Source organism: Haemaphysalis longicornis, unplaced genomic scaffold (assembly GCF_048455015.1).
Source record: "Haemaphysalis longicornis isolate Haplotype H1 unplaced genomic scaffold, Haemaphysalis longicornis Haplotype H1 scaffold_12, whole genome shotgun sequence".
NCBI classification, from domain to species: Eukaryota; Metazoa; Arthropoda; class Arachnida; order Ixodida; family Ixodidae; genus Haemaphysalis; species Haemaphysalis longicornis.
Window position 1 is genome coordinate 56,814,699 of NW_027526225.1, and position 20,601 is coordinate 56,835,299.

At 52.6% G+C, this 20,601-nt stretch overlaps 1 protein-coding gene across 2 annotated transcripts in view; it reads left to right on the forward strand.

The window, feature by feature from the left end:
• The window catches only part of Ephrin (ephrin), a 605,464-nt gene that overhangs the window by 314,798 nt on the left and 270,065 nt on the right, over nt 1-20,601 (forward strand). The window contains exon 1 of one of the 2 annotated variants that reach the window (XM_077693322.1): nt 1,084-1,972. The exons of the other annotated variant lie outside the window; for it this stretch is intronic. Coding sequence (XP_077549448.1) covers nt 1,866-1,972 — 107 coding nt within the window. The 5' untranslated portion in view covers nt 1,084-1,865. Of the gene's footprint in view, nt 1-1,083; nt 1,973-20,601 lie in introns of those variants that run through there. 2 annotated transcript variants of the gene reach the window in all.

Genomic DNA, 20,601 nt, shown 5'->3' on the forward strand with positions numbered 1-20,601 from the left:
ATCACCTGTTATCCTATGCTTATGTGGATGAAGGGAGCATGGAACCCCCAGACAGGGCACAAGAAATGCCTAAGATAAAAATGGAGAAAAAAAAAAAAACTGCGTTGCATGCATTCATTTTCAGTGGTGCACCTTTGTGAAGGAAAAAAAAAAAAGGAGTACTCGGAGAATGTTCAGAAAAGGGGAAACCAGCGAGCAGAACGCAGGGCAAGAAGAGGAGGCTTTTCCTGCGTTATGCTGATTGGTTTCCCCTTTTCTGAACAATATGAACCACCTAGCCCAGCAATTCACTCTCTTGTACTGGGAGAATCCTCGAAAGCTTCATAACAACAAGTAACAAGGAAACCAAAGTCAATGAACACAGCAAGAAGTAAATAAAGCGCGTTCAAATGGCTGATTCCAAGATTTCGGGCGTGCGCACGACGTCAGTAGTAATAGCGGAGAAATATTCAAGCAACAACTCTATACGCAACAGTAGTCCGGTAAATCTGAGAGCGCTGAGGCACAAACGACCAAATCTGATGGTTCAATTGAAGGTGAGATTTACAACAGCAGAGTAAAAGAGAAGGCAACAATTAAGCGAAAAAAGCGACCACCCGACAGTTTCTTTCAAGGTGGCACACTCAAAAAAAGTACGAGCAGCAGAGCTGTATAGCCGGAGAGAGACAGAACGCACAAAAACACGCTTTCCAAAACAAATCAGCCAGGGTAAAAAAAGAGAAGGAAAGAAGAAAGGAAGAGCAAGCCTCCGTCGTTCAAGAAAAGAATAAGCGCGAAGCGAGAGCGGGCCAGCAACACATCTCTTCGCCAGGTAGATTCGCCGTTTCGGACGACACCCCACCCTCCTGTTGCTCGCCCAGCGCGCCTCCGGTTCCCCTCTCCGTCCACGCGCATTTATTTCTCTATTTTGTCGTTCCGTACGGGCACGTCTCCGGATGCTGGGCTCAAATCCCCGTGACGTCGCCGCGCCCCGCTCCCGTCCGCTGCTTCCGATTGGTCAAACGCGCCCGGGCGCGCTGTCGCTCCCCTGGCGGCGGCAGCGGAACCGGTCCGTCGGCTGCCGGACCGGGCGTCAGTTGGCTTCCAAGCTGCTGCTGATCCGCAGCCGGCAGTTTTGGAGTCGGCGCGAACCTTGTTTTCGTTCCGGGCGCTTCCGAGCGGCGTGTTTTTATTTATTCTCTGGGCCGCGCTGCAGCGGCCTGTTGCGTTCTTTTCTTCTCGAGTGGGGGCGACGACAGAGTGCACGAGGAAAGAAGCGCCGATCTCTTCGTCTTGTGTTCGGGGGACGCCGTTCGTCGCGCGCCTGTGTTTTGAACGACCGGCAACGCCACGACTCGACTGAGCAGAGCCGACGCTGTTTTGCTCCGATGTTCCGTGCTGAGTGACGGTCCCGAGGGAAGGCAGACCGTTCTTGACGAACTCGGCCAGCCGAGTAATTGACGGCTTCTTGGCCCGGACGTTGCGCCGCGAACTCTGCGCCTCGGAAAGGAATGCCGACCACGCCGGAGTGAACTCCCGGGAGAGAGGCCATCGTTCGAAGTCGTCGCCGGGATGGCCAGCGACACGAGGCACGACCGCGCGGCACCGTACGCTCGTTGGTCGTCCTGCGTGGCCGGCTAACGCCTCTTCGTAGTCGTGTGGCCAGTGTCTAGTGCTCCGGGTCACTTTTTCAGTTTCCTTGGCCGCGGTGTGTGTGTGCGCCATTGTATCGTGCGAAGAAGAAATCTGCGCGTCGCGACTTTGGCAAACTCCACACCGACGTTTTCTTTTATTTCGTCCGGGATTTTGAGGCTCCTGTGAGAACGACGCGAAAGGGAGGTCTTGGGAAGAGAACCCAGACCGGCCGTCCCAAGTCCGTCATCACCATGCCTTGGATCCTGCTGTTCTTCGTGTTGGCGATTATTGAAGCACTACCGGTGGATGTATCCTGCGTACGGCTGGCGGATATTTACTGGAATGCCACGAATCCAATGTGAGTCCCGCGTCGGTTTCCTTTGTTTTACTGTTTGCTGTTTGCGGCCGGGTTGTACAACGAACCAGAAGAACCAGAAGTACAACGCAAGTTGTAAGGATTTCGGGCGGTGTAAGACCCTGCAAAGTCGGGGTAGGTTAGTTTGTTTACTCGCTGTTTCCTTTATAGCTGCTGTACGATTTTTCACGTCATAATGAAACAGTCTCTCTAACCATGACGCTGTCAAGACATCCTTAAATTGAATGCGACGGGAGCCGACATTTTGCTGCCGCCACTTCAATCGCAATTCTTGTTACTTTGGTCAATTCGGTTCATTGCTAATTCAGGCATTCAGAATTTTTTTCAGGGTTTGCTGCTTACTTATTCAGCTTTATGGTGCCCGAACAACTTCAAAGGAAATGCTGAACGGTGGTGCGCACATCGTGGGACGAGTCATAGTTTTGGACATCAAAGTCTAGACGCTTCTAAACCCAATTCTTTTTTAATTGTTCACGACCGCAAACACGTATCCCGTTATGTGGTAACTTGTAAAATGCAAAGGGCTGTATAGAACTGTGTAGGTTTTATTTCTACCTTATTTACAACGCGCTTTACGGAAAACTAGGTACGTACGCACCGTGTAGGCTTGTGGTTCCCGCTAACTGGGGGCTGCGCAAACTTGTAGCCTACGTTTAAACGACTCGTTAAGGAAGTACTGCAGCGTTACAGTGTGGTTGGCAGTACCTGCATTTTGGTTTGCACGCTAACCCTGGAAATTATCAAAGGGGCAGAAGGAAAAAAAAAAATCACGCATGAAACCTCTCTACGCAACACAGGGATCCTGAGAATCGCCAATGTGCATGCTACGGCACATTGGGTTTTCGAATCAGTGGAACTATGACGGTTTTCTGTATCGGCTGGACTGACATAAGCGGTCTTCACACCTGATTTAACAACCCTCCCGTGGTTAAACGAAAACCGGACATGGCTGGGAAACCTTCAGGTGGAATGTACGGAAGCGAAGGACGGTGAGAGAAACACGGACACCCTGGTGGCGACAGGAAATTTCACGGAAATGTGCGAATCAAAGAACGCGAGATTTGCTCTCGCGACTCGTGAATCTACTGAGTCGTCCTGGGGCCGACGCTTTTGCTCGTAACCGGTGGCTATGTTCCACAGAACTATACACTGGTTCTCCATTTGAAACCTCGTACTACCACAGGTGGCGCTTTCTGCCTTTCGTATTACCAAGTCGACAAAAACGGATAGCTGTTCTCTTAAAATGTTCGCGACTTACCTCCCACTCAAGCTTACATTAAAATGCATAAACAGTCAAATCGATTTCCATGTCCCGCTGAGATGTTAAGGTACTCATTGTTGCGATGAAGTCTCGAGTTCCGTCACTTCGTGTCGAGCTTGGTTTGTTCAGTGGTAGACTTTCTTTGTGTGCGCCGCGCCACTCCTGCGGCGTCGGATTCCAGAAAAGCCGTCATGGGAGTGCGATCTATACGCCTCGAGATTCGCGATCGCTGCGCCGCCTGCTGCCGCTTCTCCGCGGCGTTTGCGGGATTAGCGCTGCGTGGCTGATAGGCGGTCATGCAGTGTTTTGGTTCTCTTTCGCTTCTCTTTGCCTTTTCCCGCACTAAACAACTTGTTATGGTGACGTCTGTAAGCTAACTGCACGTATAGGGCACTTAAAAAAAACAGCTGCGTCTTGGTAGAGCGCTCTAACGCCAACAAGAGCTACCCGCGGGGAGGCGGTTCTGCGCGCTTCGTGGCCGCTCTTGCGGGCGTCGGCGACGGTAGCAGCATATCACCGCTGTCACCTTCGAACACGTCAGCACAAGTGAATTCTATTTATTGTCGCCTCGTTTAGACCTCATATTGGCACTGTTTTGCAGCGCAGACAACAAATGCGGCTTTGCTTCTATGTACGTCGTAGAACAATATGATTCGGGGATGTGATAACCCAATAGCTGACAAAACCTTGTGCCTTTTATGGGAATATAAGCCACGCGAGAATGTTAATACACTCAAAGGATGTGCAGTGTCAGATATGTGCCCGCTCATGCCTTATAGTAAGAACCAAGGTATATGTTAATGAAACCACGGGAAAATCAATGGTCTGCAAGTCAGGAATAGATAGAATAGTCGTACGGGAATTAAAAAAAAAAAAAAAACGAGTGCAGCTTCTCAAATGCTAAAGACGTTTGTTTGAGCAAGGTAGTATCCACCAGACCAACTAGATGCGAAATGCAGTGATATATCGCTAGACATGGGGGGGGGGGGGGGGGGGGGTGAGGAGGAGGACGCTCAACTATCGTTGTTTACAAATGCGGAGCGAAATCAACGAATGACCGTTTTAACGTTTTTAGTAATCGCACACACAATTGCTGCGTGTTCACTTTTCGTTTGTTTTTCGCCTTCAACGAACGGCTGATCACTCGGCGGACGCATTTTTTGAAGAATACAAGGTAGGCAGTTCACAAGCGATACGAGGTGTCGTTGGAAGAGTTGATTGATTGATTGCAGGATTTAACGCGCCGACGCAACGGAGACGATGAGTCATGCCGTAGTGGAGGGCTCCGGATTAATTTTGACCACCTTGAGATCCTTAACGTGCGCCGAAATCTCGTACACACGGGCTCGTTGGAAGAGTGTCGTATCTGATAAAGGTTCTGATTTCGGTTTATGCTAGATTCTGCAGTCTCCCCGTGTCATATGACGATGTTTCGAAGAAGAGTTTGGTCGCGGGCGCGAATTACTCTATAAACCCGTCTTCGCGTTTCTCGTGGAGGATAAATGTAACAAATGAATCTTTGCGAGCGCTCACCTCGGGACAAGGCGACCCAGCATTAAATTTGTCGTCGTGTGCTGACTCCGGAGTGTAATTTTGCATTATCCATCGTACTTCTTTGGTACAATGTTTGCGAAATGTATGCCGCATTGGCTTTTTCATGGTACGGATCAATATCTGCTATGTGATATTGGCAGGCGTAACTTGCGTGCTGTCAGGCATGAGTGCTCCGCTGGATTTTGTAAGTGCACAAAGTCGATTTACATCATAGTGTGTATGGCCGCAACATGACCATCGGAGGAAACACTGCTTACGGAGATACTGCCACTAAATTTCAGGGCAGCGGAATTGCAATCAGCTGCATGCAAATGCTGGCTTCGGGACGCCGGCCTGTGACACACGCCCGGCGCTCATATAGATCTCACTAAGATCGCGTCATAAACGTTTATACTCTCGTGAACACACCACGCTTGCAAACAGAGTGCCTGCTCCACGTTATTTGGTATTTCTAACGCGGACAAACGGTAAATCGCTGTCTTGAACGAGCCCCAAAAGCAACGGCGACAGGGGGGACCGAGCCGGGGACTCCCGCGCCTGCTTTCGAAACGGGCCGCTAGGGGGATTTCAGTGGCGCCCCTACAGGCCGCGCTCGAGGCGTATAGACGTCGCCTTCAAAACCGAGCATCTTAGCTTAATGAATAATAAGATGATGTAATTGCTTTTAATGTATTTTGTGTTTCATTCATGATTATACAAATTAGACGTTCGGTGTGGCCGTAGAGCTCACACGCTGGAAAACAGAAGGCCAAGTTTCTGAGAGACCCGAAACGGTCGCGCGTGATTTGGGTGGCGTATGATACGATTTCGCACGATTGCAGCGCGATCGCGCATGTTCTGTAGTTCATTTGAAGGTTCACATTCTTCGTCTTCAAGGCGACCATTGGGCGGAAGACGTTTTATCCTCGGTCGGGTTAGGTTTACTTCCGCTCACACTTGTCGCATTCCTCCTTTCCTCTACTACTGGTAGAGTGTGACTTCATGTATGCGCTGCAATCGGGCAATCCACTTCGCACCTCGGAGCCACAATGTTTGTCGCGCATCGCCTGCCCAAACCCACCTCTGGTCTCCTCGCGTCATCGGGCCAAGTGGCCGCATCGTGGCGGCGGCCGCGCTGGTTTCGTCGGGGTCAGTCTCTCTCGTCACGCCCTTCGGGGAAAGAGGGCTGCGTCGGTGCTTCTCCCTCTCGTCCTCTTTCGACCTGGCCTGCTGCTGCGTGCCGGTCGTGGTGGCGTCGGAAGAGAGTGCGTGCCGCCTTTCTTTCGTTTCGGCTTCTTGTCCGTTGTAATTAGACGAGCAAACGGCCCGCTGGACGCGCCGGACTAGTCGTATCGGACGCCGCCGCCGAGCAACTCTTCTTCTTCTCCCATTCTCTCTCCCTCTTTCATCTCCCCTCTTCCTGTCCGTAGTGGTGGTGCATCTTCGTGACTGCTGGTGGGCATGTTCCGCGCGCAGGGCGCCGTTTCGCCAACCGAGAAAACTCAGCTACACTAATCCTTGCGTTACAAAGAAGGTCTCGGGACTAGGAACTGACCTCGTTGTAAGCGATGCTCCGTTCAAAGCGGGTGCGATCTGCTATCGATGCGCTGCAAGTTTCGTTTTCTTAAGGAAGTTTCTTTTTGCAGTGAGCCTGGAAATCATCGTGGCTGATGTAGCCGTCGTTGCTGTGTGGCCCGCACCATGCGGTTGTATATCTTTGTGAGAAAAATGCTATTGATTTAAACGATACTTCAAAACTGTCAGGAAGGATGGCCGTTAAACGTTTCTGACAGCGTTATGAGTCAGGCGAAAGCTGTCCGGCAAAGCAGGTCTATTGATTGTCGACGCAGTCAGTGTTGGTGCACTGTGTCCGCGTGGTTGCTCATGCAACCGCGGTGCTTGCCCTTTCACATTGTGGACGGATGGCCACAATAATACCGCTCTGTGTTCTAAAACCCCAACTCGATGTATAGGCACTTTTCCGTGTAAAATGCGACGTCCGGAGCGTGCCCACGGTGTGCTGGATCATCCTTCACCCTGGTGCGAAGGCGTACCAAACGACACATTCAGACGGGTTTGGGCGAAGCCCCTCGGCGAGAGCCGCAGTACCGAAGAATAGTTTATATACCCAAATATGAATCTTATAATGATTGTAAGACTGCTTTAAGGGGCCCTGAAACGGCGCTGACTAAAACCTTTTTTCGTAATTCCGTCGTTCCTGGAAGTGCGAAAGCGGTCGCCGGCACGGAACGCTATACTTCGCCGTGATTGGCCGCGTGCAGCAGATTCTCGGTCCGCTTTGTTTTTATTATGTCGCTATTTAGAGCTGTTCTCAAACAGCTTTCGTTGCTGCAAAGGAAAGGAATCCGACCAGTAGCACCGGTATTCGCTGTGGCGGCACGAAAAGGAGTAGTGACGCCCCGCATTTGTAAGGACGCCAGAACTGAGGTGCCATGGCATTGTTTTAACTGAGCCTCGTCGACTAAACGTGTTTACTCACCGTGTACTATGGTTGTTTCGGGCATGCAAATATAAACCATTGTTATATCAAGACCTGAAAAAAAAAACTAACTTCGTTATAACCGGTACTTCGTTGTATGAGGACGTTTCCCGTGCGTTGCAGCCGGGAGCGTGATTAACTTCCGGTGATGCCAGAGTTCGAATAAAGCGATTTCGTTATAACTAGGGCTTGTTGGAATCATTGCAGCTTGCTGTGGTTGCTTCCTTATCGTGGTTCAGCGACCCTTGAAGGGTTACGCAGCCACTCGGAAACCCTTCTTCGCCGGCTCGTTTTATTCTTATCCTCTGCAGACTAGTAGCTTCGCTGACCAGTCGTTAAACCAGTTGCTTTCCTGCATGCAAAAGAAGAGAAACAAAACATTGCTGTTACACCGCCGGGCTAGCTTATTTGCGCTGCACCTAACTAGGCAGAGGACGTTATCTAAGCTCGCTACGCCGTGGTGGGGGAGCTGCCTAGCACTGCGGACGACGCGTGACGCTGTGTCCAGCCTAATGAATCAATTATGGGGGCAGCGTTGATTAGCAAGAAGCGCGCCCTTTGGCTCCCAGGCCTCCTGGCGCGCTCGCTCTTAGCGCAAAATCCGGACCGATTAGGAGTGAGCTCTGCCAGCGGCTCGGTTTGCGCCGCCGCCGGTCGGTTCGTTATCTCCGGCCGAAACTGCACTTCGGCTTATATCGAACGCTGTAGGCCTAACGACGAAGTAACCAAATTGTCGCTATCGGCCCCGCGGCTCGTGATGGAGTGGCCGTGTCCGCGACGATTTTCTCGTTGAAGCGCTGATCTCCTGTTCGCGAATCTGTTTGTTTGGTAAGTGAAAACCTTTTTATTCGGTGGAAGGAATGACTGTGCTAAATGAAAAAGAAATGCTAAGTGGTTGCGTGTGGTCTGGCAGACATCGCAATTTAAGCGTGAATCCTATTGTATGTATTGATAAAAATACGCGCTAAGTCAAAAGGAAAGGTAATCCTGATCGTGTTAGGTTACGTGTTTGCCGATCGGTTATTCGCATGGATCGTTTTTGCGACTTCACGCCTTCCAGTCTTGTGAGAAGGATTGCACGAGCAGAAGAACACTACAAAGAACATTTTTAGATTAGGCTTTGTGTGAACCTTTCTAGCTTCTTCTCGTTGTGTGCCCCCTTTTTTTCTCCCTTCAAGTTCGGAAACAAAGCGTTTCCAATTTGTCAAAATGAAGACTGCGGAGAGAGACAGTTGCAGTGAGCCGTTCTCCGTGCCATCGAATCACCCCGGGTTGAAGGCGGGCAGGGACGGCGTCGTGTTCGAATCAGCTCACCTGGATGCACGACTCGCGTACGGCCACGACGGCGCGGCCGCGATTGCCCCGGTCAGTCGGCGAGGTGTGAGCTTTGTCGTGCAGGGAAGTGGTGGGGGGAGAATGTGCGGCCGCCGCCGGCATTTCTAATTAGGCGGTGCTAAAAGTTTTACCCCTCCCTCCCATCGCGCACTCCGAACATCGCACTCACACGCGCACACCACCATCGAGAGAAGGCCTCGGGGCAGCCCTGCGCGACCCCTTCGACCGCCGCCTTTGAAGTTACCCGGGGCAAGGGGCGTCGTGGTGGTCGACAGAGACGCGGTTTCGTCGTGGCCGATGGCCCTTGACGCGAGCGAAAGGTACAGCTGCACGGGCAGGCATCTCTGTCGGGGAGGTGGCGTTGCCGCGTGGTGCAGCACACCGGTTTGATCACACGTGGTGCCCCCATCGGCCGAGATCAAAGCGCGCCGCCCGCATATTTCCGCCGCCAGCGCGTCTGGCCGAACGACGCGGGAAACACGGGGAGTGGCGGCGGCGGCGAGGCTGGGGGAGCGAGCGAGAAGCCTTGCGAGGTTCCGCCGGGGGTGAAGGGGGAGGGGTGGTTGTCTTGATCTAGGCGGCCGATATGCTAAGGCACGGAAGAAAGATGGCGCCCGTATCCGACGCGCCGCCGTGTGCCGGGGGATGAGTATGCTCTTGCGAGAACCGGCAAAAGGTAGTTTAGTAGTAGAAGTTGGTTCAGGTAGGATGGAGATAGCGCTTGAGTGCGTCGCTCATGTTTAGTCCTCCTCCTGGCGCTCTCAAGCTTTGCTCCGCCGCAGTGACGAACATTTATTTGCCCGGGGTTCTGCGTCGGTTAAGACCTTGCTTCCGGTACGTTACTGTTTGCCCAATTCTGATGGCGAAGTTGTTTAGAAAATGACGGAGACGCGTATTCTTTGATCGAGTTTTTGCGTTTGAAGTATTCGAATGGGCTTTTAGTTGGTTCAAGCGGACTGCGGGAACTACAACTACGCTGTCTCATTCTTTTCTTCTTATTCGTATTGTCGTTTTCTAGTGGTAGTTTGTTGTGAATATAATTGCTTTAAGTCTTTTAGGTCTTGCTTTAAGGCGTAGCGAAGCTCGAACAAGAAACGGGTTAACGGCTTTTACTGAACGTAGGTCTAAGTAAGGACGTTTTAATCCTTTGCAGGACAAACAGAAACAAGATCTCACAAAGTGGTGGTTCGCACAAGCACCATCTCTCTCAACATTTATTGTAGGCCACAAAAAATGCAAGCAAGAGGCCTGCACTCCACTGCAATTCAAATTTCCTTGGGGCCATAAAGTTGAGGAAAGCATTTTTCGTTACTCAACGCCAGTTACACCGGTCGAAGCCTAGGAACTGCTAGCAAACAGTGTATGTCGATGCTTCGACGAAGGAACGGTCACAAAACAAGCTGTGACGCGCACGTTCTGAAATCTCGAACTGCCGAGACGAACCAGAGTTCTGCACGATGTGGTTGCGTCACGTCAGTTCCTCCCTAGTCATGGACAGCAAGCATAGCTTGCGACTCCTCTCCCCATCGACTGCTGCAAACTTTCGAATGCGCGTCTCAACTCTTTCTTTTCACATCGCCCGAGAACCGTCTACCCTTCTCCTTCCATCAAGTCGTTCTTCCTTTTCTTTTTGGTTCCGGGGTTTGCGCGTCACTCGCCGTTATACGGAGTGCTCTGGCGGCATTGGCACGTCCGAGAGAGGGACAGGCCGGGCTGACTGGACTTGTCTTGCCGGGAGGCCAACAGCGTCGTGACGGGCTTCCGCAGGGCCGCGTGCTGGTTCCACTGCTGTTCCCTCCGTGGGGGACTGACGAAGACGGTCTGTGCACCGCTGCGGGTCGTCGCGTTTCGGCTCCGTGTCACCTCGCTCTGCTGTCACCTTCGCTTCTTCTTTCGTTTTTCCCCTACCAGGATCAGCGGTGACTGCATGCGCGAGAAAGCCTGACGTCACCGCTGCGAAGGCGAGTTGTTCTGCCGCCGAGTTGTGGGGGGTCGCGACGGGGACACCTCTGAACGGGACCGCCTTTGTTTGTGTCGCCTTTGAGCCATGCAACATGAGTGCACCTTGCTCAAGACACGTGTACGCGCATCAGCGCCACTATCAGCCGTTGGTTATCGGAATATTGCTATGTGCAACTCACCTCATTGTCTTCAGCCTTTTCATGTTCTCCCCTCATGGCTGCACCTGTAGTTCCGCGCCCCACTTGGATACCGTCCCGCACGCACGCACAGACACACAACCTGGGATCTGGTAGCGTTGGTGATGCGTATAATGTATCAGTAACAATTTGTACGGTGCACCACGCTATCGATGTAATTTGAGGTAGAAGCCGTTTGACGTCGCAAAAATTGCCAAACATTGGGGTTACCCTAGTATCGTTAGGTGTTGAGGTCTTGGCTTTGTTGGCTCTGTTTGGTAGGCATTGATACATAATCCCATGAGTTCCGCCGCTGTTCGGTAACTAAGGGAGGAGCTCGAAAGGCCTTGTCACTGAGATGACACAGGCCGATCCGATGTTCAGTACTCCGTGCCCTTTGGACAGAAAATTCCGCCGAGACTTGGTGTTGATTTCGGCAAACCACTTCCGGGTACCGGGAAGCCCCACAAAACTTGGCATTGTATTCTGTAGGTTTCAGACGGCGTTTATTTTTTCTAATCGCTATTTCCAAGTGGCACTCCGAACATGCCACGTGTGGATCGGAATGAACTAACTAGCCGCTTTGTCCTTTCATTCTCCTTGTAGCCGCTTCTCACCGATTTAGTCATCAAGGCTAGGAGGTGCTTGTACATAAATGACCAAATCCGCAACTAAAAGTCATAAAGCTATTGTTTATTTCACAAGCTGTGTGGAGAAGCGTGGCGGCTACACCGCTCTCGGTTAATCTGCGCCGCTCACCGCAACGATCTTCTGGGGTCTGCTGAAGAAATGCGATAATAGGCGTTGGGGCTTTGGAAGGGCATTTCCGTTTCCCCGCTGACCTCCGCGCAGCTTGTGAAATGGGCTACAAAGGGAAGAGCCTGCAAAGGGACCTCTCGTACGTTGCCGCGATGAAAATTGTGAAGCGAAATCGGCCGTGGGTCGACATTTCGGCGCAGCCTACAAGATCCCCCGGTGGTCAAAGTTGATCCGGAGTCCTCCAATACGGCCCTAGCCCCGGTGTATATCTCCAGCTCGTTATACCCCAAAATCCGAAATGAAAATATGGGTGTACGAGATTTCGGCGCACGTTAAAGATCCCCAGGTGGCCAAAATTAATCCGGAGCCCTCCACTACGGCGCGCCTCATCGCCTGCGTTGCGTCGGTGCGTTAATCAATCAAATCAAATGAAAATACGGAAGTGTCGCCGTGATAGTGAGTTCGGTTAGCCCCCGTGGAGAAGCTGGTATGCTCCCATGCTTGTTTTGATTCGTTTGCCTGTCTTTTTGGCGCATCCTCATTCAAGTAGCCTGGTTTACGAGTACTCTCAAATTCAGCTGGACCTAATATTCCATATTAGCCCCCGGGACCACTAGGCTTTAGTCTCTCTGGTATCGATGACTACATGTCGCTGCTGCCACGCGCTCTATTACACTCAAGGAACGAGCAGCGTCCGAGACACACCGACACTCGCTGACCACGCGGATTGGACTGGACGGCCGTTCGACGGGTCGTCATCGTCCGATTGTTTATGGCCGGCCGCGTTGTCCGTTTCGCAGCTGCAAGAGGGGAGGGAGGCTCCTTCAAGTGGGCGCGCGGATGCTGCCGCAGCATCGGCCGTGTTGTGCGCAAGAAGCCCCTCCCGGCGCTGCCACCTCGCCGCGAGTTTGAGTGAGTGGCCTTTCTGCGTCCCCCCTCGCGGGTGCAAGGACCTTGGGCTCCCCTCGAAACGAGAAAGAGTGGCGAGGAGGCGGCCATTGGTCATTCCTCCTCTCCCCGCCTGCCCCGTCGGTCGTCGAGTCGTAGTCGTTGTAGCTGCGACTGCTCTCGGCGCGATCTCGCCGGGGTTCCTCCGTGGTACGGCCGGCGGTGGCGGTGGTTGCTACACTTCTGCGTTTTTTTGCGTGTTCCCGTCGCACCACCGTCACTCCGACAGCTCGGGGAAAGAGAAGAAGGGGCTGGTGCGCCTTCGTCTTCTTTTTTCGCATTGCTCTCCCCTCCGGTGGAGAGTGGTCCTGTTGTGTTGTTACACGGCCGTCGGCTCGCTTTTAATTTCCTTTTCGCTGCTCTGTCGCCGAGCCTGTTCTGGGTCGGCTGACCGCGCGAAGCGGGCATCGTCGTCGACCGAGCGGCGACGCTGCGCTCAGCTCGCACAGCGGTCGCCCGCTCGACGACGTCGGCGAAGGGAAGGACGAGTTCCGGGTGTGTCCGCCCTCCCTCCGCTTGCTGCTTGGATTCTGTCTTTGTGCTTGTCTTTCGCCTTTACGTCCGCGGTGGCAGAGTCGTGCTTGTTGTGTTACGGGAGAACATAAGCTGGATTTGAGAGACAAGGCGATGCATCATTAGAGGGCTGCTACTGTCCTGCTGCGGAGACCGGGAAGTTGTGATTCCAGGACCAATGCTCAGGGCCCACTGTATTAAAACGGGCTACTGAGAAAGAAAAGAAACGCGTTTTTGTTGCTGAACTCTGGCGAAAAACTGTGCAGGTACCGGGAATCGAAAACCAAATGCAAGGAAAGGAAGTGTAAACGCTTCTGGTACAGAAGGTCTGGATTCTTATTAGCTGGTATGGAGAGGCGAGGCTGTTGTAGACGAGTTTTAAAGAAAACAATCCTTCATACTGCAGAATAATGAGCCTGCAGTATCAGCAGGCCGAAACATGTTGTCAAGAGATATGTGAGCATTAATAGTCCTCGAGAAATCTGCAGTGGAGTGTCAGTCTTCCACATCTTTGAATCGGTGAGAGAATTGTGGTGTAGATTGTACGCATTCCTGACGTAATGGATATTTAAAGTACGTCTCAGAGAGGGCCAACGCAACATTTCTTGCCTGTCTCTGCGCGTTGCGTGCTGAGCCGTCCTGCCCGTACAGCTACTAATGCGTCAGTATACCCGAAGATGTAAATGAGACACTGCTTTGTAAAATGGCCAGTCAAAGCAGTCATTTGTCTGTAAAGAGGTTGACCACAGCGTGAGCACTGTGGGGGTCGACCGCAAGAAGTATGTGCGCTTACTCTGAAGCCTAGCGAAGTACTATTGCAACCAAGAGAGTATAAGCACATACCCTTAGTGTCGGCAACGCTGCTTTATGAGCGCTAATCTATGCTCCTTTCTCCCGATAGTGTGTAGTCGGAGCAGCCAAACCGTTTCCTTTGTTCTGTCAGGTAAATTTACGTCGTGAAAGGCCAGCTAGCCTGCAGCTATGGTTGCCACCGCCATGGCGACTGTCCTACCTCGCAATCCACGACCCGTTTTGTCCTTTTCCACCACCCTGCCTGCAACCACTGCCTCACCACGCGCGGCAAGCGAAAACGTTCACCTTGTTTCCTCCGGCAGCCTGCCGTGGAAGGCGGACCTTCGCTTTCGAAATGGATGGCCCCGTGTCTGTTCTGCGGGGCCACGATGTGGTTTCCAGATGGCTGCGGCAGGAGAACCTCACGGTCATGCTTCCGAACGAGAAATGGGGAGGGAGGGGTGGTGGGCTAATGTGGTGCGCGCGAGAGAAGACCGACTGTGGCTGGTGCGTTCCGACCTAATATTTCCTTCTCGTTCCTCAGCCACGGCGGAGATGGACACGTCATTTGGTACTTGGCTCGATCGGCTGCCGGGAGTGAGGGAAAGCGGGCCTTTAAGTGGGACGTGACTCGAGGAGGTCTTTCGCGCAGACACGTCTCCGCTTCTCGAAGAAGATGATGGGGGGCTTATGGGTAGGGGGGGGCCACGAGTGGCTCCTTGGCGATTCGGGCACTGGGCTCCGAGATAAAAAGGAGAGCCCAAGCGGGGCTTCGGTAAACAGTGCGGCTGCCGCCGTCAAGGCACGTTCTCGTCGCGTCCGCGGACGTCGAAGCGCGCTTCTCACTTTCGGGAGGGGCGGAAACGGGCCTGTGTTTTGTCTTTGCTGCTCGCTCGGCGGAGGTGGCACGTGCAAGGTTTTGGCTGCGGGGCCAGGCGGGTGTTGTCAGCTGGCCGCGGCTTATTCGGTTGTTTGTGGGCCGCCGCGCGGTAATGGACCCCTGGAATGGCGCCGTGTTTCACGCGGCTGTCGTCCTTTGAAACCGGAGAACGCGGTCGGCCGGGAAGAGTGTAGCGCGCCGATGCGTTCTCCTGCTCTGCGTTTGGGAAGTGTCGTTGCTTGGAGGCTAGTTTCGTGTGAAGTATGAGCTAAATAGTGACTGCCGGCCGCTTTCGCGCAAACTTCGTTGAGCGCTAATGTATATAGTGCTGTACGTCCGTGTTTGCTTTAGAATGGTGAGGATTCACAATACCCACCGTGTGTATTTGAAGTACGTCCATAAATTCTTTGTTGGTACAGAGAAAGTAGAAGCGTTAATAGACCGGATAAAATAAGCGGTTCTTTAAAGCGAAAGCTTTCTTAGTGGGACCAATGCCGTCCTGTCAAAGAACTAATCATGAATTTCCCGTTAGACGAGTTGGCCGACCCAAAAGCTCCCATAAAAATAAAATAAAGGTCCTAGGCCCTTCATTTTTTGATATGACGGGCTTGACTTGCTCCTGGGAAACTGTCTTTCCAGCAATGTTTTGTGTTTAGAGGCGCAGCCGACTTTCAAAGTATCGGTGTAAGCTTGGTCTTTGGAAGCTGGCTTTCCCACATTGCCCGTTTTGCAGTGAAGCATGGCCGTCTACGGAGACGGCATGATTAGGGAAAGCGACTCTAACTATTGCGTTATCAAAAGTATCCCGAAATAAATTACGTGACAATTAGCCAGTAAGATGATTCTACACGTGTGAAAGCGGGCTTCTGTTGTGTTGAAATGGTCAGTTGACAATCGCGAAAAAAGAACAGTTCTGGATAAGACATCATTAAAAAACCTTTATCTGCCAAATCATGTATTGGTATACATTTACATCGTTCGTAGATTGTTTACTTAGTGCGCGAAAAATCGTCGCCTTCGCGATTCTCTCAACTTCCTTTCGGAACGGGTGGTAAATTTTCATTGAGATCCCGATACCACCAGTTGGATCGGAGAGCGATACCGCGCTCCTTTGCGGGCAGATAGGGCGATAAAAGGAACTTTTCTTGGTTTTAACGGCGCAACGCCCGTGTTATCCGGGAGTGTTGGTGCAGCGAGGGACACTCAGTCTTTGTGCACCGGACAAATAAAGATACTTCTTAATAACGCTGTGGGTGTGGTAGTCCGTAAAAGCTTTGTCCGTTCAGTAGCTTTCTGATCACCTGTGTTCCCTTTGAGGATAATCCGGAGTTTCTTAGCCGTTCTCTCACGTGGCGTTCCGCGCTGGGATGACCCAATAATTCCAGGGCTTCCGGATCCTGAACTGCCTGCTAACGCATACGGCAAATAAGGAAAATAAACAAAGTAAGCAGAAAGTGGAACATACGATCATGAAAAAATAGGGTTTGACGATATCTTGCTTTGTAGGGTAGAACGTTAGTTAAAGTTAGAAAGTGGACGATTGCTGGCGGAAGGTTTATTAAAAATATTGGGTCATTCCCACTAACGGGAAACCTGGGGAGGGGCGAAACGTGCAGTGTGTAAGTGTATTCTTGGCGCCTTGGCGTTTTTGCCAACCGAGATGATACCGTTGTGGGTTGGCGGTACACAGCTTTGCTGTAAAAGTCTCGTATCTTAGAAGCGCGAAGCATTCTAGCGCGAGGCGTAAACGAATGTTTTAGTACCGTGACGACACCAGACGACGGTTTCGATGACGACATGAGACGCCGACAGCCCGAGCCCCTGAGGGGCTTCGCCCTTAAAAGAGACGTTTTCGGGTTCTATACAGAAGCCCTGTTCAGTGGCTACGTTCGCTGGTTCAGTGTCGCTGAACAAGGCTTCCGCATGGAAGCCGAAACGTCTCTTTTTAAATAAACCGTTGGCCTGAGATCTCTTAGATACGATCGAGCGAGCCGCCACACCATCGCTTGCGAGATGCATATACCGGTAAAATTTTCGTTTTCTCTCCCTTCTCTGCAGTCGCAGTGAGCGCATACAGGGCCCGAGCGCGGAAGCCCGCATTCGGTTTACGCGCATCCTAATGCCAGATGCGACGGGGTCGTCGTCGTTTCGGACGCGAAGCCGGCGCGGCGTGATCCGCATTCTTGATGTTGACGGACGTTATCTTCGCGCGCCGCCTTTTCCAGCCACGGCGAACTTGGCGCTAAGAGCGCGCATACATCTCTCCGCATCCGTCCTTTGTGATTTCCGCGCGGTCGGCGGAGACTCCCAGCCCGCCCCGTTTCCTTCTTCTTCCCGGCCCGCGGATCTCCATTTCGGGCTTATACGTTATGTAAGCCGCGTATTCCTGCAGCGCTCTTGCATTGCCCGACTGCCGCGCTCGCTTGAATATGCGCTGGGGTAAGAAGGACCGTGGCGCGAGATGCTATCGTCCGGCCCGAATGGCTGCCGTTCGTCTCACTCAATTTAGAGCGATAGCGCCGCGGGTAGCATATATTTATGGCTGCGCGTGTGCGTGCTGTCACGTGAGCTTGACTCTGGGTAAACGAGTGGTCGCCGGTTCCGTGTCTTCCGAATAAACCTCTTGCCAACAACCGCGCTTGTTTCTTGTAGGTGCGACTAAGGGCGCTAGGTGCAGCAGGGAAAGAGACCACGGACGCGCACACACAAAACCAGCTCTCCCCGTTTGGTAGCGAGTAATATACCCACTAAATCGATATTTCTACCGCTGTAGTGTACTGCTCCGTGCGTTCTGTTGATACCGACTGTCCGCTGCATTGCGGGGCGGTGCTTGCGGATGACAAAGTAGGGCGTGGCTTCTTACCGCCTGTTTCCAGCGAGCAGTCTCGTCCTTATGTCGTGCATTGCGGGTCAGCCGGTACTTTTTGTGGTGTTCGGCAGATTCAGGGATATTGCAAAGCGCGTCCTTGCGAAGTACTTTCTATTCGCCGAAATACTTCAAAAACATCTCGCTGACAAATCGCTCACAAGGATTACTCGCAAGTATTCCAGTTGTGCGTGCGTGCGTGGGCGCATGCACTCTATTGGCCGCTTGCACGTCTCCTTCCCACTATCACACCTCTGCCAGCCGTGTCGTGCACTTAGTTATGCGCAAGAGATATTGAGGAGCGAAGCGCGTTGTCTTATTATTAACGAGCTGCGCTGGTGCCACAAGCTCTCCGCCAGATGCCGCTACAGTCAGTCTCCCGGGCCGGCAGAGAGATTCCGTCGCTCGCACGGGTGCCGAAAAGAGGGGAGAGAAGGGCGCGCGTGTCTATCTGTGGGGAGAAGTCCAGCAGTTGTCGGCCGGAGGGGTGAAGGGTAGCGGGGTCGGCTCGGCGAGATATGAAATAACCCAGTGGCGCCTTTTGTTGACGGCAGCCGCCCAAATTTACGAGTGGCCGTAAAAAGGAAGGGGGCGCCGCTATCGCCAGCCCGCCTGCCTCGAGGACACGCCGCACCCCGGACTCGGGCGAGAATTTGTCAAAAAAGAGCGTTTGCCGCCGCTCCTTTCTCCCACTTGCTCCCCCTTTTCCCCACTCTCTAATCCCTCTCCCCCTCCGTCCCCTAGTTCCATTGTTTCACTTTCGGAATCGTCTGTTTCAAACGCTTCGCACTCGTTCTTGTTTTGTGCTTGGTTAGTTAACTCCAACCTCCTCTGAGCTTGGTCTGTAGTAGACTGGGTTTGTCAGGTCGCTCTGATAGTTTGTGCCTTCCGCTCGAAGCGTGCCTGCTATGCCTGTTTCGAGAGGCTCAACGTTGTGCGCGCTTTGTGGCGAGTTCTTACGCGAGCGATAAAGCAGAATCGCTCCCGGGCATGCCTGTCAATCTTGCGAAAAGTTTGGCTAGGGCTGGTGGTCGGCAGCGGTGGCGAAATGCCTTCGTAGCTGCTGCCCTGACTCCCCCGTGCAAACTGGCTTGGTTACAAGTAGTGTTCCCACTCGCTTGCCGGCTAATGGTTGCGACAGTAGTGGCAATCTTAATTTTTATGAATGCAGTTATGATGTGGCGGAAATAGCGGCAGGAGCCGTTCTAGCGGTTGCTCTGTTGTTTGATTTAATAGGACTTGATTGTTGGCTAGTTGGTTCATGATGCACGAAGGAATAAGTTTGCGCAAAAGACGACGACGAAGAGACGAGAGGTCTCCAACAGCAGGTCTAGTAATAACCTTACTCCATTTAGAAAAAAAAAAGTAAGAAAAAAGTTTCGCCTGATGCTTTCAGCTTGAGAAGCCTTCGGGTTGCCCTAGCTTGCCGGAAGTTTGTTGTCTCACTAGGAGTTTGTCCGTCTGATTTGACGTGAAATGCCGTCAGAGGCAATAACCGCGCTTCTTTAGAGCGCATGTCAAGGAAGCTAGTCAAAAGATAGCAATCACGAAGCGTCGTGGTCTAAAAATTCACCCGCCATTCGCTCGCCCCGCAGCCCGCTATCGGCCGTCGAGTTCTTCGGCTGCGTAAGTCAGGTTCGACCCGCTGCTCTTTTTTCCCCCCTCCGAACAGAAGCAGCGAGGGCGGCGTTCTCCGCCGCCAGTGTCGTTGACGTTACCGGCGCGGGTCAGGAGGTTAACGTCATTGCCGAGCGGACGTAAATTACATGGACGCGCGCGGAGGCGAGCGGGGGGCGCAATGATGGAGGGTGGACGGAGAGGAGGGGGGCGTAGCCGGCGTGAACTTGGGAGCAGCAACAATAACGCTGTGAGAGCACGACGTCGCTGGTCGCGCTCTCGGCGGTGGGAGCTGTTTTCCGGAGGCCCCGGAGGAGGAGCCGTGCGTTCGTCACAATGCCTCGGGGGGTCGGGAAATGGGGGGACGATGGCCAAGAGAATGCGAGACGCAAAGAAATAAAAAAAAATAAAGGAACCTGAGGGAGGGGGAGTATGTTGAGTTGGTTTGCTCGGTAGTGCGTGGAACCGGAGCACTTGCGTTTGTATGTGTGTGACTCGCGGTGGACAATACCTTGTTCGCGCAGTCCTAGCCGAAGAAGGCGCGCTGTCATGTCGGCTGACGCCCCTGGTGGGTTGGGTGGGAAGCGCTGAAAATCTTCCCCGAATTGAACTGAAGGATCCCAGTCGGGAGGGCTTTGGACTCTCTTTGGGGTCTCGTGGTTTTGATCGAGTCTCGCGCGCATTTTAGGTCGTCCTTCCTGTTTATTGTGTGGCTTGGTTAGTTCGCCTCGTCTTGCGTTGTCCAGAAGAGACAGACGAGGGTATGTAGTTTGTGCTCGAAATACCGCGTGCTGAGCTGGCCGTTCTGTAAGAAGCTCTGTGCTTGCAAACATTGTCCGTTTCAGATGGCTTTGTGCTCAAACAGGACGAACTAAAACCAAACGTTGGGCGAGTTGGGCACACATCACAGCTACAAAAACAGCGCGGAAAGCTTGGACGGAGGAGGAAACAAAACACATTGTTCTTGGAGCTATCACAACAGCGCGATTTCTCCTCACCCCGCAACACTTATTTTTTAACTAGCCTCCTCTCCCTGCACCTGTCAGGTGGCCTGAATGATCGAGATAAAACTGCCCCTTTCCCGCAAAAATAAAAGGTTGCCCGCAAATGGCGTTCTTTGGCAGCGCCTGGTTGCATCGAGAACAAAACTAAATTTAACTGCCGCTACGACAGGTTTTGTTTTCTGAGCGCGCGATTTCCAAAGTTCCCCCTGCCACCATGTCGCCCGTTTCAGGCGACAACGTCGTAGCGGTCTTCCCGAGGGACCTCGGGGTGATGTGGAGAAGACGGTGCGTTGCACAAAAAAGATGTTTTGGTGGGCACGTCACCTCCGAGATGACACAGGCCTCGAATAGGGATCTTCTATGCGAGGAAGACGGTCGCGCTTTTGCCAGTTCCTAACTAATGGCTGGCGTTGGGTAAGGTCGTACCTGGAGATGCTTGTATGTCTAGTATCGTGTCGTGAGGAG